This window comes from Oryctolagus cuniculus, chromosome 12, assembly GCF_964237555.1.
Source record: "Oryctolagus cuniculus chromosome 12, mOryCun1.1, whole genome shotgun sequence".
In the NCBI taxonomy this organism is placed as follows: domain Eukaryota; kingdom Metazoa; phylum Chordata; class Mammalia; order Lagomorpha; family Leporidae; genus Oryctolagus; species Oryctolagus cuniculus.
In genome coordinates, this window is record NC_091443.1 from 89,654,240 (window position 1) to 89,673,211 (window position 18,972).

At 52.9% G+C, this 18,972-nt stretch overlaps 1 protein-coding gene and 1 long non-coding RNA gene across 2 annotated transcripts; one reads left to right on the plus strand and one right to left on the minus strand.

Annotated features, from left to right (window-relative positions):
- Positions 1–6,995: 6,995 nt before the first annotated feature.
- On the minus strand, positions 6,996–12,429 carry LOC127483766 (uncharacterized). Its single transcript, XR_007910402.2, has 3 exons — positions 12,119–12,429; positions 8,655–8,697; positions 6,996–8,340 (listed from the first exon to the last, which is right to left on the minus strand). It is a non-coding gene; the product is annotated as an uncharacterized lncRNA (long non-coding RNA).
- A 224-nt stretch (positions 12,430–12,653) lies between these two features.
- Positions 12,654–16,553, plus strand: LOC100346816 (mitochondrial proton/calcium exchanger protein). Its single transcript, XM_002718178.4, has one exon. It carries the CDS (start codon positions 12,713–12,715, stop codon positions 14,825–14,827), a length of 2,115 nt encoding a protein of 704 aa, XP_002718224.4. The 5' UTR covers positions 12,654–12,712; the 3' UTR covers positions 14,828–16,553.
- The last annotated feature ends 2,419 nt before the right edge of the window (positions 16,554–18,972 follow it).

Genomic DNA, 18,972 nt, shown 5'->3' on the forward strand with positions numbered 1-18,972 from the left:
CATCTAAGAGGAACATCTATCTGAAGGAACACCTGTGCAGCCCCTGAGAGAGCCGGCCAGCGGTGTGCCACTCCCCCGCGGAAGTGGGGAAAGTGGCCAGGGGTAACCGCCCTTCCACGGAGGTGGAAGGGTCGGTAGCCAACCCGGGAAGAACCAGCAGCAAACCCGGGGAGGGCCGAGCAGACCAAAGAACAGCGCAGGGTCCTGTGTCGTTCCTCCACGAAGACAGGGAGCGACAGGTGCTCCCCTGAGCGCCCACACGGTACCCACACAGCCCTCCTGCGCAGGCTTTCGGCACATCGTGCTATGATCTGATTGTCCATTCTCAGGTCTGGTTGCTCCCAAGCCCGGGAATGGCTCATCGTGTTGCCCTGCTTTCCGTGTGCCCGCGAGGAGCTCACGGGCCTGGGACAGGGTGAGGGCTCAGTGCATACAGGTTAAAGGTGTAGCTGGAGGATCGAGGTGTCTGCAGACGTGCCGGCTCGGCGTCTGGGGCTGCTGCAGGTCACAGAAGTCCCCTGGGAAGGAAGATTTCTTTAGTAAGCGTGGCTGGGTGGGGATACTCGGCGAAACGGTTAAGGTGCTGTTTGGCAGGCTGTCATCCCAGATCCCAAACCCCATATCCTAGGCTCTCCTTCCGACTCCAGCTTCCTGCGAATGTGTGCTCTGGGAGGCAGCAGGCGATGTTTAGCTAAATACTTGTGCCCCTGCCACCCACGTGGGAGACCTGGATTGAGTTCCTGACTCCTGGCTTTGGCCAGGCCAGGCCTGGCTGTTGGGGGCATTTGGGGAGTGAAGCATTGAGTGGGAGATCTTTGTCTCTCTGGCTTTTAAATGAAATGGAAAAAAAAATGGTGCTGGGGAGACAGGAGCTGGTGGAGGGCGGGGCGGGCGAGAACCGCTGTGTCTCCCCCCAACACGGGACAGCAGAGTAAAATCTGGATGGGCAAGATTGTAAAGCGACAGGCATACAACCGTGGGGGTGTTGATCCTCGGCTGGGAAGGGCCTCTCAGAGCACAGCAGTACTGGAAGAGATGCATAACTGTACACACATACAACCAGAAACTTCCCTACCTCCAACTACGCCATCATGAAATAAAAACAAATATGCAAAGAGCACTTGCAAATCAAGAAAAACATCTAAAAACTTCGATAGAAAGAAGTGGGCAGTGGACATAAAGTCAAACATTTGTGGACAAATGTTTGCTCTTATAAGAAAAAAAGGATTCAATTAATAAAGACTTTTTTTTTATAAGGACTCAAGGAAAACAGGGAGATGTTGTTTTTCAATTATCTCTTTGGCCAAACTGTTTAAAAAAAAAAAAGCCAACAGAGCCAAGATGAAGTGGAATGAGCAGAATGCCCGCTGTCCTGCCACAGTGGCGGGACTGTGAACTGGAACAAACACGCAGTACTGGAGTGCCTGGGTTCTGTATGGGCTCTGGCTCCTGATGCCAGCTCCCTGCTAAGGCAGACCCAGGGAGGCAGTGGTGATGGCTGCAGTCCCTGAGTCCCTGCCATCCACGTGGGAGCCCTGGATGGAGTTCTGGGCTCCTGGCTTTAGCCCCGCCCTGTCTCTGCTCTTGCTTACGCTTGGGGGGGGGTGCATCCTTAGGCAGGTGCTCTCTCACTCTCTCTCTCTCTGCCTCTGCCACTCAAATGAAAACATTTTTTTAAAACCTTAAAGATGTTGATACCTTTTGTTACAGCAATTCTGCCTCTAAGGATCTTTCCTGAGAGATAGGCTTTTTTTTAGTATAAAAAAATCTGTAACAGTCTAAATGTCCAACAGTAGAGAATTAAATAAAGAATCTGTGCAGAGGCTGGTGCCGTGGTGTAGCGGATAAAGCCACCGCCTGCAGTGCCAGCATCCCATGTGGACACCAGTTCGAGTCCTGGCTGCTCCACTTTCAATCCAGCTCTCTGCTATGGCCAGGGAAAGCAGCAGAAAATGGTCCAAGTCCTTGGGCCCCTGCACCCGCATGGGAGATCCGGAAGAATCTCCTGGCTCCTGGCTTTGGATTGGCGCAGCTCCGGCTGTTGCAGCCATCTGGGGAGTGAACCAGTGGATGGAAGACCTCTCTCTTTGCCTCTCCTTCTCTCTGTGTAACTTTGACTTTCAAAATAAATAACTAAATCTTTTTAAAAAAATAATCTGTGTGACAATGCATTATGTAGTCTTTTTTTTATTTATTTATTTATTGACAGGCAGAGTTAGACAGAGAGAGAGAGAGAGAGAGAGAGAGAGGTCTTCCTTTCGTTGGTTCACCCCTCAAATGGCTTCTACGGCCGGTGCGCTGCACCCATCTGAAGCCAGGAGCCAGGCGCTTTCTCCCGGTCTCCCATGTGGGTGCAGGGCCCAAGCACTTGGGCCATTCTCCACTGCCTTCCCGGACCACAGCAGAGAACTGCACTGGAAGAGGAGCAACCAGGGCAGAATCCAGCGCCCCAACTGGGACTAGAACCTGGGGTGCTGGTGCCGCAGGTGAAGGATTAGCCTAGTGAGCCATGGCGCCGGCCCATTATGTAGTCTTTAAAAATCTTATTTGATGGGGCAGGCATTGTGGTGCAGTGAGCTAAGCTGCCTCTGGGGATGTCCACATCCCGTATAAGACTGCCTGATTCGAATCCTTACTACTCTGCTTTCTATCTAGCTCTCTGCTAACGCGTCTGGAAGGCAGCAGCTGAAGTCCTTGGGTCCCTGGCTCCTGGCTTTGGCCTGCAGCCATTTGGTTGAGTGAACCAGCAGATAGAAAATCTCCCCCCTACCTGTCTTTCCTGGGTCACTCTGCATTTCAAATAATAAGTTAATAAATCTTTTTTAAAAATAACATGTAGGGTTTGGTGTTGTGGTACAGCAGGTTAAGCCATTGCCTGCATTGCCAACATCCCATGTGACAGCCGGTCTGAGTCCTGGCTGCTCCACATGGGTTTCAGCTCCCTGCTAATGTGTCTGAGAAAGCAGCAGAATATGGCCCAAGTGCTTGGTCCCCTGCCACCCACATAGGAGCCCTGGATGGAGTTCCAGGCTCCTGGCTTCAATCTGGACCGGCCCTTTGAGGCCATTTGAGGAGGGAACCAATGAATGGAAGATTGATCTTCATCGCTCTCCCTCCCTCTGTAACTCTGCCTTTTAAATAAATCAATCAATCCTTAAAAATAAATAAATAAAAATAAGGTTTAATGGGGCGGGCATCGCAGTACAGTGCATCCCATATTCAGAGTACCTAGGATTGAGTCTTGGCTCCACTTTTTTTTTTAAGACTCATTTATTTATTTGAAAAGAAGAGTTACAGAAAGAGACAGAGACAGAGAGGGCAAGATCTTCCATCTGCTGTTCACTCCCCAAATTGCCACAACAGCTGGAGCTGGGCACATCCGAAGCTGGGAGCCAGGGGCTTCTTCCGACCTCCCACACAGGTGCAGGGGTCCAAGCACTTGGGCCATCTTCCATTGTTTTCCCAGGCACATTAGCAGGGAGCTGGATGGGAAGTAGAGCAGCCAGGACTCAAACCGACGCCCATATGGGGTGCCGGTGTCATGGGTGCTGGCTTTGCCCGCTGTGCCAACAGTGCCAGCCCCCTGGCTCCATTGCTGATCCAGCTTCTTGCTAATGATGATGGCCCAAGTGCTTGTGTCCCTGCTACCATGTGGCAAACCCAGTTGGAGCTTCAGGCTCCTGGCTTTGGCCTGACCCAGGCCTGGCTGTTGCAGCCATTGGAGAGCCAATCAGTAGATGGAAGATCTCTTTCTCCTTCTCTCTCTCTCTCTGTCACTCTGCCTTTTAAATAAATAAATAAAACTTTAAAAAATCATGTTTAATTGTTGATGGCAGTTGGGCCTCGGAAATGCTAGGGGAGACTGAGGGTTTTACCTTTCTACTTTGTATTTTTCTGGACTATTTACCGTGAGCGTGTGTTATTTTTATAAAGAAAGCTATCATGTTTTAGACTGTTTTTAATTACATAGAGAAATTATTCCATAGCGCTGAATGGGGAAAAAGCAGGTGATAAATTCACGTCTACGTAATGTGATCCTTTGTATATCGGGATATACATAGAGGCTGCCATAAGCATGGAAGCTGGTCCCTGGCACAGATGAAGTGCCGAGTGGATGCATAAGTACTGATGTCATGATGCTAATCCCTGCATGTATGAATGAAAACTACAATCAGTGAACTGATCTGCATTCTGGGGTTAGAAATGATTTGTTTTTACTTTTTCCTTTTCCACTTTCTCCTATTTTTCAAATTTTCTTCATTGACCATATATTTTTAATCCATTAAGCTTCATAAATTGCAATTATAAAAACATATTCTCCATAATAAATGTTGAACAAAAAGGATTTGATGCTAAACGTTAAACTGCTTAATTGAAATCTGACTGTATGTTTTTAAAGGTTTATTTCACTTATTTGAAAGGCAGAGAGTTAGAGAGAGATCTTCCATCCGCTGGTTCACCCCCCAGATGGCTGCAATGGCTGGGGCTGGGCCAGGCGAAGCCAGGAGCCAGGGACTCCATCTGGGTCTCCCACACGGGTGCAGGGGCCCGATCACTGGGGCCTTTGGCTGCTGCTTTCCAAGGCGCATTGCCTGGAAACTGAAATAGAAGTGGAGCAGCCAGGACGCAAACCGGAGCTCATATGGGACGCCAGCACTGCAGCATAACCCGCGGGGCAACAGTGCCTGTCTGTGTTACATGATAATAAGTGAATCCTCACATCCGTATGGTTTAGCAATGTTCCCGCCACACTTCCCCCCTTCCCTTCATCCTCATGGCACCCCGAGAGGTCTCGACAGGAAATCAACAAGACACAGCAGGGAAACACACACACACACACGTGTACACACACGTGCGCACACACACATGCACACGCATGCACACATGCGTGCACACACCCTAACACGTGCACACTCGGCACACAAACCCACTGAGGTCTTGGGTGAGTGGCAGACCTGGGGATCAGATCACAGCATAGACTCCACTTGGAAGTGGAGCTGGAACAGGAACCCAGCACTCCAAAACGGGACGCAGGCATCCCAAGCAGCGCCTTAGCCACTGCCCCAAGCGAAGGCCTGCCCTCCCAGCACATGTTTCTGACTGAGCCTCCTGGCCTCCCCATGGTCCGATAGGCTCACGAGTGGGGGCAGCAGAGCAGCAGGGGACGAGTGGTCCCTCCTCCTCGCCGGCCCTCAGTGTGAGGCCTCCCGCTGCCTGTGCCTGGAAGACCCCGTCAGGACCAGGGCGCTCCTGCCCCTCTTGCTGCCCTCGCCCACAGTGGGGTCTGCACGGAGACGGCATGTCCTTGGAAATACAAGAGCCCATGTGGTGTCAATGCTTCCAAGACAGCTCTGTCCAGCGGCTCAGTCGGTGGGTGCCGGTGGCTGGGGTAGCTGGGGTGCAGAGTGTTCTCTGAGTCACAGGGCAGAAACCCCACGGCACAGACTGAGTAAGAATTACGGGGAAAGCAAGATTATGGGGCTAGCATCACACTAGACACGTTGGTCGTGCACGCTGGAAACCAGAGACTAAGAACAAATAACAGCTATTGTTCACTGAGCACCTGTCACATGCCACCTATTATCTCATTTAATTGTCCATCATCCCCGTATGGGTGGTGTTATACCCATTTTACAGGTGATGAAAGTGAGACTCAGAAAAGTACCCGTCCCGGTCCTCAGAGAACAAATGGTAGAGCTGGAATTCAAATCCAGAACTAATGTCCAGGCTTGACCATGCACATGGTGTTTGGGGTGGACAGTGTAAGAAATGGCTGGATTTAATGAGTTCCTTCCAGACGCCAAGGCCTGGTTTATGTGGTTTTTGTGTGGGATCTTATTTAATCTTCAGAACAGCCTTGTGAAGTGTGTGTGATTAGGCTCATTTTACCGATGAGAAAACCGAGGCTCAGGGTTCACACTGAGCCAAAAACAAACAAACAAAAAAGTCTTTTTAAGGAACGCACTTAGTGGAAAGAGTAAGGCACATCCTCAAGCCAGGGATCGGAGCCCCAGAACCCGGAGGCCTGGGTGGGGCTGCTGGGTTGACAGTGTCTCCACTCAGTGGAGGCAGCAGAGGGATGAAGGATGTGATTTTGGGTGAGTATTAGCCAGCCTCAGTTTTCTCGTCCGAAAAATGGGGCCACCAAAGACCTGCTGTTCAGCGTTGTCCTGAGGATTCAGTGAGATAATGTGTGTGCCGCACGTGCTGTCACTGTCAGCAATGTCTGTAGCCGGCCTGGGATCACCTCCCCCACCCCCTGCTCCTGCCACCCCCCACCCCCTGCCAGCCATCGCTGTCCCAGCACAGCATGGAGCGGGGGGTTCTGCAGGGAGCCAGTTGAGCCACTCCCGGCTATCTGACCTTTGTGCAAGGCACTCACCCTCCCTGGGCCCCAATCTGGGTGGCCAGGGAGGGCAGGGGGCAGGGGATGCCCGCCTGGGCTGTCCCCAGGGGCCTTGCCACACTCAAGCGCGCGCCGACTGCCCCTTTACATGGACGTCACTCTCAGCAAAAGCTCTGGGGCCGTGGCAGCCCCGGGGGACTGTCCCCGAGGCGTCTCCAAAGGGACACCCCGCCCCCCTGCCCGCCCCCACCAGCCTGGGCCTCCCTTCTGCCACAGCCCCTGGCAGGGCACTCCCACTGCAGCAGTTGGTGGGAGAGTGACTCAGCCGCCACAGCCCCCTCCTCAGACTCACGCCCCCACAGCCCTGCTTTGGAAAAAGGGTGGTTTTCATTTCTTTCCTTTTTTCTTTTTCCTTCAAAGCACTGTTACTTGTTCCGTCCAGGGCCGTCTGTCCCGCAGCCTCCTTGGGCTGGGCCAGAGGTCTCCGGCCAGCCCTCTGAGCCCCCCGACCCAGGGCAGGGTCCCCGCCGTTACGGTGGGCTGTGTGGCCCTACTGTGCGTGAGGGGAGAGCTGGGCCCTGGGAGGCCCCCGCTGGCCCCCTATTATATTGGCTCCTATTAAATTGAAACACATAGCACATCTATTACACAATAAACCACAGCTATTTCATGGATCAAATTAAGTTTTATTTGGGCAAATTACAACCTTTCCTACAGTCGTGCCTTTGTGAGGCCATTCCTTTTTAATAAAAGCAAGCATTTCTGGGACTGGCCCTCCTGGACCAAAGCTCCATCATGGTGGCTTGGGGTCTCAGGCTGGGGCTGGCAAGGGGCTGGGAGTGTGAGTGTGTGTGCGTGTGTGTGTGTGTGTGTGTGTGTGACAGGAATTCTTGGGGCCCCTCTGGGGAATGGATTTGGCCTCCTCCCCCTCCTGCCTCCCCATCCCAAGGTTGCCATGGAAGTCTTGCAGAGAACTTCTCATTAAACAAGAAAGCAGCAGCAGCGGGGAGGCATTTCCCGGAATCCGGGAGGAAGTGAGTCACTGGCCCGCTAAGTGAGCCCTGCGTGGCCACTGCGGCCCCGGCCCAGGAGGCCTGGAGTGAAGGGCCGGCCATCGGGGCCACGCCAGGCCGGCCCGCGTAGACACGCCTGCTGCCCAGGCTGACACAGGCTCCAGGAATGCAAACAAAGCAGGGTGGAGGGGGCCTTCCGAAGGCCGGGGCGCCGGGCCAGGCAGGAGGCAGCCGGCACGCAGGAGGGGCCCGGGGCCTCAGTGCAGCCACTCTGCGGCGGCCGCGGTGAAGCCCCAGACCCGCGCGGTGTGAGCCGGCCTCCCAGCTCCTCAGCAGCAGCGCCTGGCACCTTTTCAGAAACCCAGCCAACCTCCCCCCGCCCCACCCCCGCCCCCTGTACAGACCCACTAAATCGGAAGCCCTAAGTGGGGGCAGCCATCTGCGTTCACACAGATGCTCCAGGGGAATGAGGGGTATGCGCAGGTTTGAGGGCCGCTGCCCCCAGGAACACAGGGCAGAGGCTTCAGTACGAGTGTTTACTATGTGCCAGGCAGCGAGCCAACGGCCTCACCTGCACAAACTCATCTTCTCCTCAAGTCAAGCCTGTGAGGTCAGGTCTTGTGATCATTTCTCCATTTCACGGGAGACCGAGTGCTGCTCCCAGCATCCGGGGGCCTAGGAGGTGATGGGAGAGGCTGGCCCCACTCACAGGTCTGGCCCCGTGCTGGCCAGCCAGTCTGTGGGGAAGCTTCTTCAGTGCCCTGAGCTGTCCCACCACTGACAGGTGGCGAGGGACAGGGCGGGGGTGGGGTGGGGGCCTCTCACTCCAGAACCGGGGAAGGGCGGGGGAATCGGGCTGGCGGAGTGAGAGGAGCAGGAAGAGACGGGAAGGAAGTGAGGCCAGAGAGATACAGGGTCCAATCGAGTCTTGTCTCTCCAAACGTGGTCCTCGAACCCACGGGATCAATAATACTGGGGAACCTGTCGGAAAAGCAGAATCCTGAGTCCTGCTTGAGCCCACTGAATGGAAATCCGCCCCTTTGGAAGGTTCCCTAGGGACGCGTGTGTACATTCAGGTTCAAGTTCAGGGGGGTGTCCCTGCTGCAGGAGAACCAGCTCCAGCACCTGTACCAGGCTCAGCCCCCTCGCCTGGGGCTCGGGAATGCGATGGTGCTAGCCAAACAGGCACAGTGGGTGGGATGCTCCCCCTTTTCCTGGGTTGAGGGCTCCCCCCCAACTTTAGGCCACTTCGTAGCGTGGGGGTGCCGGCCTCTGATCCAGCCTCTGCCACTTACTGTGATCCTTCCTGTTGAACTTCTGTGCCTCGATGTCCCTTTCCTGTAACACAGTCACAGTAGGTCCTCATCAGACATGTTTTGTGCCGATTAAATCCACCCATGCAAGATGCTTAACGGGCAGTGCGTGGCCCCTAACTGCATTCCCACTAGCCACTTGCTCCCAGCCTGCCTTCTTGCCTGCTCTGGGGGCCCTGGGCTGGGGCAGGGATGGAGGCACGGACAAGGCGATGGTGACATGGTGACGTGTGGGAAGGCTGGGAGGCGGTGTCGAGGCGGGGCTGCTGGGATGGAGGGGGTGCCTGCAGGAGGGCCCCCGTAGGGAAACAAGACCAGCGCCAGGCAGCTCCTTCCTTCGCGTGGTTGTCCGAGGAGAGCACTGCCATTGTCTACGGTTACAGACGAGGGCTGAGGCCCTGGAGGTGCAGTGTCCAGTCTGAGGCCCCACAGTTGGTGAGGAGGTGGAGCTGGTGCCTGGCCAGCAGGACCTGAGCCCCTGTCCCCTGTGGTCCTCGCACTGCAGCCCAACCTCGTCCTTCCAGGGGGACCATAACAAGAAGAATGTCAACGACTTTCCCCAGAGCCCCCGGAGCAGAGAGTTGAGCTCACGGGACAGACGGCCACTCTGAGAGCTGGAGAGATGGCGGAATTCAGAGAGGCACGGCAGAGAGAGGCTCACCTGCAGCTCAAGCTTCCGGAGCTGGCAACAGTTAGGAACGCCTATGTGGTCATGTTGGTAAACTTCCGGAAGGTGAGTGTGGACTTGCTCAGAAGTTAACAACTTCTGGGGGCAGAACTGTAGAAGCCCCTCAATAGTCAGGTGGGGTCTAAAGAGCTGAGAGGGCGCCGGATTCTGTCCCGGTTGCCCCTCTTCCAGGCCAGCTCTCTGCTGTGGCCAGGGAGTGCAGTGGAGGATGGCCCAAGTCCTTGGGCCCTGCACCCCATGGGAGGCCAGACCTGGCTCCTGCCATCGGATCAGCGCGGTGCGCCAGCCGCAGCGGCCACTGGAGGGTGAACCAACGGCAAAGAAAGACCTTTCTCTCTCTCTCTCTCTCTCTCTCTCTCACTGTCTGTCAAAAAAAAAAAAAAAAAAAAAAAAAAAAGAGCTGAGAGGTATAAGGCACACTTTTTAAGAAGGAGCTCTTAGGGAAACCCAAAGGTAATCATGGAGAAAACAATGACAACAAAACAACAAAGAAGCTACAGGAATCTAAAGCCGCTGACACTACAGCGACCACAGACCTTTCAATATTATACAGCTGGGGGCAAGATCAACCTAAAATCTCATACTTGGAGCCCAATTACTTCAGTTCCTATAACCCAATATATTATGCCTGGCTTTCAACAAGCATTTTAAAGCATACTAAAAGTCAAGAAAAAACAGAATCTGGGGCTGGCACCATGGCATGGCCTATGAAGCTGCTGCCTGCAGTGCCGGCATCCCATATGGGCACTGGTTCAAGACCCAGCTGCTCCACTTCCGATCCAGCTCTCTGCTGTGGCCTGGGAAAGCAGTGGAAGATGGCCCAAGTCCTGGGGCCCCTGCACCCACATGGGAGACTTGGAAGAAGCTCCTGGCTCCTGACAGCAGATCAGTGCAGCTCCAGCCGTTTCTGCCAACTGGGGAGTGAACCAGTGGATGGAAGACCTCTCTCTCTCTCTCTCTCTGCCTCTCCTCTCTCTGTGTAACTCTGACTTTCAAATAAATAAATAAATCTTAAAAAAAAAAAAGACAATCTGAAGGATAAACCAAGCATCAGGCCCAGATTGAGAAATCCCAAAGATTTTGGCAATAGTCAGGTGTGGGATTTAAAATCACTACTTGGTTAATATTTTAAGGGCTCTAACAGAAAAAGTAGATCATATGCAAGACCATATTATAAGTATAGGGGCAAAAGCTTACACTCATCCATGATAAAAACTTAACAAAGTGGGACAGAGGAGAATTCTCTCATTTTCCTTGACAAAATATATCCGCAAAACTTTGTTAGCAGAGGTGAGTGGAGTAGGTTGTTGTCTTCACCCAGGAAAGGATTCAGACGTGAGACAGGAGTGGAAAGCAAGGTAGGAAGGTTTGATGGAGCAGGGCACCCGTCAGAATGGATGGGCGTTCTCTAGACAGCGTCTGGGAGAGAGCGCCCCGTCAGACTGGGGAGAGCAAGGCTGCGTGGTGTAATGGAGAGAATGCACCTGGCAGGCCAGGCGGGCGGCTCAGCAGAGAGCTGAGAGCTGAGCACGCAGTCTGTATTCAGACCAGGGCTTCTAAGGGAAAGGGTCGGGTTCTCCTGCTGTTTCTCCTTCCTTGCCGCCGCCTCCTCCTCCTTCTCCTCCTCCTCCTCCTCCTCCCCCTCCAGGACAGAGGTTTGCTGAGTGTGAACAGGCGAAACTCCTCCCTAGGTGTCACTACTCAGTGCTGTCAGACTGGGGAGCCCACCTGGCACCGGGCCCAGGAGCTCCCCCCAGGGTGCCTTCCGTGGGTGGGCCGGGACGGCTGTGCTGCCCAGTGATCAGGCTGGGTGACCACTGGTGCTGAGCAGAGGGTTCTCCTGGGGAGCTCTTGCCGGGGGAAGGCTGAGGCCGCCTGTGAAGTTGTCGGGGTCTGGGCAGGACTTCGCAGTGTAACCTGCCGGCTGCTTCCAAGGCGAGCTCCTGCAGAGGCTGCTGCATTCCTCTTACACACAAAGGCTGATTTCTGACTTCTCACCTAACGCATCTGACATCAGACCTACAGCGAGACACTAGCTATACTTTCCAGAAAAGGAAGGAAGAAAGAAGGCAAGGGTGTCCCTTCTCGGGGGCTGGCGCTCTGGGGTAGTGGGCTAAGCCTTCACCTGTGGCTATAGCATCCCATGTGGGTGCTGGTTCAAGTCCTGGCTGCTCCTCTTCCGATCCAGCTCTCTGCTCTGGCCTGGGAAAGCAGCAGAAGATGGCCCAAGTCCTTGGGCCCCTGCACCCACGTGGGAGACCTGGAAGAAGCTCCTGGCTCCTGGCTTCAGATTGGCCCAGCTGTGGGCATTTGGGGAGTGAACCAGCAGATGGAGGACCTTTCTCTGTCTTTCCCTCTGTCTATAACTCTGCCTTTCAAATAGATAAAATCTTTACATAAAAAAAAAAAGACACTCCTATTCAGTGTCTTACTGGAAGTCCCAGCTAAGGCAATAAGAGAAAGAAAGAAAAGGTAGGCAGACTGGGAAGGAAGAAACTAAGCCATGCTCGGTCGCAGATGACATGAAGAAGATCTCAAAGAACCTTAAGGAACCAAACCAAACCCGGAACCAAACCAAACCCAAACCCAAACCTCCTGGAACAGGTAAGTGATTACAGCCAGGCAATCAGACGTCAGCGGTCGGGACAGGCATTGGCACAGTGGTTAGGGTCCTGCCTGGGACATCCCCGTCCCACCTTGGAGTCCCTGGGTTCAAGTCCTGGCCCTGCTCCTGATCCAGCTTCCAGCTCAGACTTACCCTGGGAGACCTAAGGTGATGGCTGGAGTAGTTGGCTTTCTGCCACGCACGTGGAAGATCCAGATTGAGTTCGGCTCGACTTGGCCGGGCCTTGACTGTTGAAAGCATTTGAGGAATGTATAGAGAACAGGAGACCTCTGCCTCTCCATCTCTCTGCCTTTCAAATAGGTAAAATAAAATTAAAAAAATTTTTTAATTCAATTGCCTCCTTAAAAATCAGCAATGAACAACTAGAATTTGAAAATAAATAGAATACCAGTCACACACACACATAAAAGGATTACTTAGGTATAAATCTAGCAAAATATATACAAGACACCTGCACATGAGGAAATGATCAAGTCAGCCGAGAAGAATCTAAAGAAAACTGACAACCGGCGCCCCCGAGGGCCCAATGGGAGTGGCAGCGCGGCCCCGCCCTTCTCCTCGCCCCGCCCCCTTGGCCAGAAGGCTATGCTCAGACGGCCAATCACCAACCGCCAGTCACGAACCGCCGACCACCAACCGCCAACCGCCATCAGGCGCCAACTGTCAACCAACTGTCAGTCAAACAGGAGCAGCGACCGCCTCCGAGGAAGCCGCCGCAGGAAGCACATGGCGTCCATCTTATGGAGGCGCTGCGGCCCGGCGCCCGCCCAGCTCCCACGGCCCTGTGCGGCCGCCCCAGCGGGCGCTCTGCGGGGCAGTGCCTGGCCCGGTGTGGGGCCCCCGAGCCGCGCGGACGCGCCCCTGGCCTGCTGTGCCCGCTGCGGCCCGCTGCACCTTTCCCTCGGCGACTGGCGTCCCAGGCCCGGGCGCTCGCGCTTGGCGGCCACAGCTCGGTTCGCGGTTGCCACGGGACCTCAGGGCCTGCAGCTGCGCCGCTGGCTCGCGTCGTCCCCCCTCGGCCACGACTCGGTGGTGAAGACCCCCAAGCCCGTGGAGGACAAGGACAGGAAGCTGGAGGAAGGCGGCGCCGCGTGCAGCGGCCCCGCCAAGGCGGCGGCGAAGCGGCCACTGGGGCAGAGGGTCCTGTCCGAGCTGAAGCGCTTCTACCACGGCTTCCGCCTGCTCGCCATGGACACCAGGATCGCCGCGCGCACGCTCTGGAGGGTTCTCAACGGCCACGGCCTGAGCCGCCGCGAGCGCAGGCATTTTGTCCGGGTGTGCGCCGACCTCTTCCGCCTCGTGCCACTCCTCGTCTTCGTGGTGGTGCCCTTCATGGAGTTCCTGCTGCCTGTCGCCCTGAAGCTCTTTCCCAACATGTTGCCGTCTACGTTTGAGACCCGGTCGAGCCAGGAGGAGAGGCTGAAGAAGCAGCTGCGGGCCAAGCTGGAGGTGGCCAAGTTCCTCCAGGACACGGTGGAGGAGATGGCCTTTAAGAACGAGGCCGCCCAGGGCAGCGCCGTCAGAGACTTAGCTGCGTTTCTGCAGAAGATCCGGGAGACTGGGGAAGGACCCAGCAACGAGGACATCATGCGTTTCTCCAAGTTGTTTGAAGACGAGCTGACTCTGGATAACCTCACGCGGCCGCAGCTCGTGGCGCTGTGTAAGCTGCTGGAGCTCCAGGCCATGGGGACCAACAGCTTCCTGCGCTTCCAGCTGTCCATGAGGCTGAGGTCCATAAAGGCTGATGACAGGCTGATTGCCGAGGAAGGAGTGGAGAGCCTGAACATCAAGGAACTGCAGTCGGCGTGCAGGGCGCGAGGCATGCCGGCCCTCGGCGTCACGGAAGAGCGCCTGAGAGACCAGCTGAGGCAGTGGCTGGACCTCCACCTGCATCGGGAGATCCCCACGTCGCTGCTGATATTATCCCGGGCCATGTACCTCCCGGAGACCCTCTCCCCTGCCGACCAGCTCAGATCCACATTGCAGACCCTTCCAGAGGTGGTTGTGAAGGGAGCCCAAGTGAAAGTGGCCACGGTGGAGGGTGAGCAGGTGGACAATGAGGTGAAGCTGGAGGCCACGCGGCAGGAGGACGTGGCCATCCAGCAGGAGCGTCGGGAGAGGGTGTTGCAGAATGTCTCCCAAGTGGACAGGGAAGGGGTGGAAGCCAGCCCTGGGAGGCCAGAAGTACCGGAAGTGATCCTGCCATCGGAGACACTGCAGGGGCCTGCCCCTGTCTTAAAGGAAGAGGGAATAACCACGGAGGAAATTGACATGCTCAGCAACGTCTGCTCTAAACTGAAGGAGCAGAGCAAGTCCCTAACCAAGGAGAAGGAGGAGCTGGAGCTGCTGAGGGGAGACGTCCAGGGCTACAGGGAGGACTTGCAAGAGGTCAAGAGGGAGCTTTCAAAGAATGGTGAAGAAGAATACACGGATGAATCTAAAGCCAGCACAAGACTGACCAAGAGAGTGCAGCAGATGATTGGACAGATGGACAGCCTGATTTCACAGCTGGAGTTGGATCAGAGGACTGGCAGGCTGGGCCCGGCAGAGGGCCGGCTTGCAGGGGAGAGCATCGTCAGTGTCACCGAAGTCATCCGTGCCATGAAGCAAATCAAGCACATTCCAGAAAGGAAGCTGGTGCGCTTGGCCTCAACACTGGATGTCAATAAGGATGGCAAGATCAACATGGACAGCCTCACCAAGGTGATTGAGCTGGTCGACAGAGAAGACATCCCCGTCCCCACCAGCCTGGTGGCCAAGCTTGTGGCAGTTCTGGAAAAGGAGCGAATGGTGGCCGAGAAGGAGAAAGCGAAGAAGGAGGCTGCGCAAGTGGAGCGCTAGGACTGGCCTTGGCTTCAGGCATGTTGGTAGCACTGCCTGGGCCTGCCTTCCTCTGCCGCCACGCGGCTGGGGTAATGACTGGTAGTGATTGCTGTGGGTGATTTTTAGTTGCAAATCTAATATTTTCTCTAGAATAAATCAAATTTCAAAAAAACATATTTCATGTTCATGGGTAGGAGAATTCAATATTGACATGATATCAGTTCTTCCCAAATTGTTGTATTTATTTGACAATCCCAATTAAAATCTCAGCAAGCTATTTGGAGTGTTGACAGAATTTCCTGGATAGTTACTAAAAATGAAAAGTCAGAGGACTAACAATGCTTGACTTTAAAACTTATTATAAAGTTACGATAATCAAGACAGTGGTATTGGTGAAAGAATAGATCAATGGAACAAGATAAAGGGCCCAGAAATAGACCCGCATCAATGTAGTGAACTGGTCTTTGACAAAGGAGCAAAGGCAATTCAGTGGAGAAAAGATAGACTCTTAAATGATGTGGGAACATCTGGATATTTGTGTGCAAAAAATCTAGATAGACTTTTACACCTTTCATAAAAATTAAAGAGATCAAAGACCCCAAATATAAAACATGAAACTACAATTTCCAGAAGATGACTTGGGAGCGAATCTAGATAACTTTGGGTTTGGCAATAAGTTTTTAGATAGAGCACCAAAAGAATGATCCATGAAAGAAAGAATGGACTAATTGAACTCCACTGAAATTAAAAACTTCTCTGCAAAAGACATTGTGTAGAGTCTCTTTGAACCAAAAATGAAATGACAAGCCACAGACTGGGAGAAAATACCTTCAAAACATATCTGATAAAGGACTTGTATTGAAAATATACAAAGAACTCTTTCAACAATAACAAACAAAATTTAGAAATGGTGAAAGATCTGAACAGACAGTTCATCAGAGAAAATACACAGATGGCAAACATGCATATGAAAAGTTGCTCAACATAATTTTTCAGTAGAGACTTGCTAATTAAAACAAGATTAACACTACACACCTATTAGAACGGCCCAGAGCCAAACAGCTACAACACCGAGTGCTAGTGAGGATGTGGAGAAACCCCCTCTCCATTGCTGGTTGTAAAAGGGTAGGGTTGTATTGAAAAACAATTTGGCAATTTCTTAACTAAATTACATTCTTACCACACAATCCAGCAATCCTACTTCTAGGAATTTACCCAGTTGAGTTGAAAATGATAGAAAGAAATGAACTTTCAAACCAGGAAAAACATGGAGGAAGCTTAAGTGCATGTTACAAAGGAAAGATGTCTGAAAAGATCACACACTGTATGGTGCCAACTGTACTACATTTTGGAAACGACAAAGCTGTAGGGTTAAAGATTAATGGTTGCCAGAGGCTTAGGGGTAGGGGATCAGGAGGTAGGGATTAATAGGTGACATATAGGACTATAAGGCATTTTTAAGTTACCAAAACTATTCTGTGTGGCACTATAATGTTGGACACGTGGCATTATATATTTGTTAACGTCCATAGCACTGATCCTCACAGAGTAACCCCTAATGTAAATGATGAGCTTTAGTTAGTAACATGTATCACTTTATGTTATGTCAACATTGGTGCGTTAATTGAAACAAATGTACTACACTAATGCAAGATGTTCATACGGGGAAACTGGGTGGGGAAGCATGGAACATCTAGAACTGTTGTTAAAGAATAAAAGTCATTTAAAAATAGGATCACTCTTCAGAGCCCCACAGCCTTGGTACCCAAAAGCCACACTTGGCATCTGGACAACAGCTGGGGGATAAGCATCTGGTGTCTGTTTCCCGAAAAATCAAGTCATTGTTTAGGGCACAGAGCCTGGGAGTGGGGGCGGCAGGACCTGAGTGACATGTGAGACAGTCCTGACCCTGTCATTTACCTGCTGTGTGACTGAGTCAGTCATCAAACCTCACTGAGCCTCGGGTCCCCTACCTGTAGTGGCTGCCTTATGGGTAGGATGTTAACAAAAATGAGATGAGACATTCCACGGCAAGTGCTTCAAATACTCGCTAGCTGGAGGAAGGCCTCAATCTCCTGGTCACGCTAAGAATGAACGGGGGAGGCCCTGCTCTGCACCACCCCCTGCTGGTCACTGGAGGCCCAAACACCTGCTTCCTTCCAGGGCTTACTGAACATTAGACTTTCCAACTGCAGAGGGCACGAGCCATCAGCTCCCTGCAGTGGGAATACAACATGAGGCAGGCTTAGCTGAGGGGTGGGGCTGGGAAGGGCTTCTGAGAGGGGCATTTGAAGTAGGTCCCATAGACGGGGCCCATTCCAGCTGAGGACGTGGCCTGAGCAAGGCTGGGAGGCTGGGTAAAGCATGGTGTGTCTCGGGACTGGTGAGTGGCCTGGTGCATGCCACTGACCCGGGAGAGAACCAGGACAGGAAAGACCTGGCACACAGGTCCCTTAGCCCAGGCACTCGCTTCAGACACGAGGAAACAGGCTCAGAGAGGCAGGAAGAGCCCTCCAAAATGTCACACTGGATGGAAACAGATGTTTCCATCTTGGGATCTAGTGGATTTAGAGAGTTTAGATAAGGAAGGAAGGTAGATGATGATGATAATGGATAGATGTGCTAAGCATGACTAGGGACTTCAGAGACGGTACAGTATCTAATCCACAAAAGTATATGAGCTACATATTCTTGTTCCCATCTTATAATTGCTCTTTGGGAAAACTAAGACACAGGTTAAGAAAGTTCCCATGGTGTTCAGGATTTTAGGAGCAGAAACAGGGAATTAACTGGGCCCTTGAAGATGCGGTTGAATTCGCCAGCCCTGGGTTCCCTGTCCTCTCTTTGACATAGAGATCTTCCATCAGTAATTTACTAAGTCAGTTACCTTGGGTTTTTGGTCCCTTGCAGGTAAAAGCATTCTCACTGGTGTGAGGATGAACCCTGAAGCCTCTGCATGTCATTCAAGGCTTAAATCCCACAGCCCTGTTTTGTTTTTTAAGGTTTTTATTTGAAAGGCAGAATGATAGAGATGGGGTGGGAGTGGGGGAGCAGAGACAGACACCTGCCATCCACTGGTTCACTCCCCAAACAGTCACAACAGGCCAGGAGCCCAGGACTCTGTCTGGGTCTCCCTGGTGGGCGGCAGGCATTTGGGCCATCTTCCACTGCTTTCCCAGGTGTGCTAGCAGAGCATCTGGGACTTGAACCAGCATTGAGATACCTGGGCTGCAAGCAACCAGCTGTGCCACAATGCCAGCCTCCTGCAGTTCTATTTCTTGTCAACATCTTCGCCTATAGCTGGAGCCCGTAACTGCCTACTCCCAGGACGGGCCAATTCTCTGTGGTCTTCGACTATTTGCGTTTACATTTGCTCTTCCGCTGAGGGTCCTCCCAGCTGTGTTTACACACCCTCCCCGCTTCTTTCCTGAACTGGCTGCTCCCTTCCCACCTCTGCAGAGCCCAAGCAGCTCTGGCTCACAGGTACCACAGCACCCTCCTACGTGACCACCATTGCCCTTGCCATGAAGGTCATTCTGTGTCCTTGCTGCTCAGCACAGGGCCCAGCCCAGAGCACATGAGTAGCTACTCAAGTAGCTATGGCATGAATAACGAGGAGGGAGCCATCTGAGTCCCCTGGGGCTCGCACAGAGAACCGGGGAGGCAGCGTCCCAGGCAGCAGCATTAATGGCAGCGATCGGTGAGTGCCCTTGGCTGCAGCCAGGCCAGGTCCTTCTCAAATGTCATCTCATGTGCTCTTCCTCATGGGTTGACTTTATCCCCACTTTGTAGATGAGGAAAGTGAGGTGCAGAGGCACAAAGCAGTGTACCCAGACCTGGGGTTTAAACAGGGCTGTTGCTAAATGAAAACAAAAATGAACTGTGCCTGTGTGCGTTTATGTGTGTGATTTCAATATGACAGTAGGACCATTGGCAATTTTCCAACTTTCTCAGTATTTCTAATTTTGTCTCAGGAGCATAATGAGGGAAGATGAAAACAGGTATAGCCAAAGGGTTAGAGGATTAATGTTTGGCTGGGCCACGGGCCTGAGGTCTTCCCTTTTTTTTAAAAAAATGTGTTTATTTATTAGAAAGAGTTACACAGAGAGAGGAGAGGCAGAGAGAGAGAGAGAGAGAGAGAGAGAGAGAGGTCTTCCACCCGC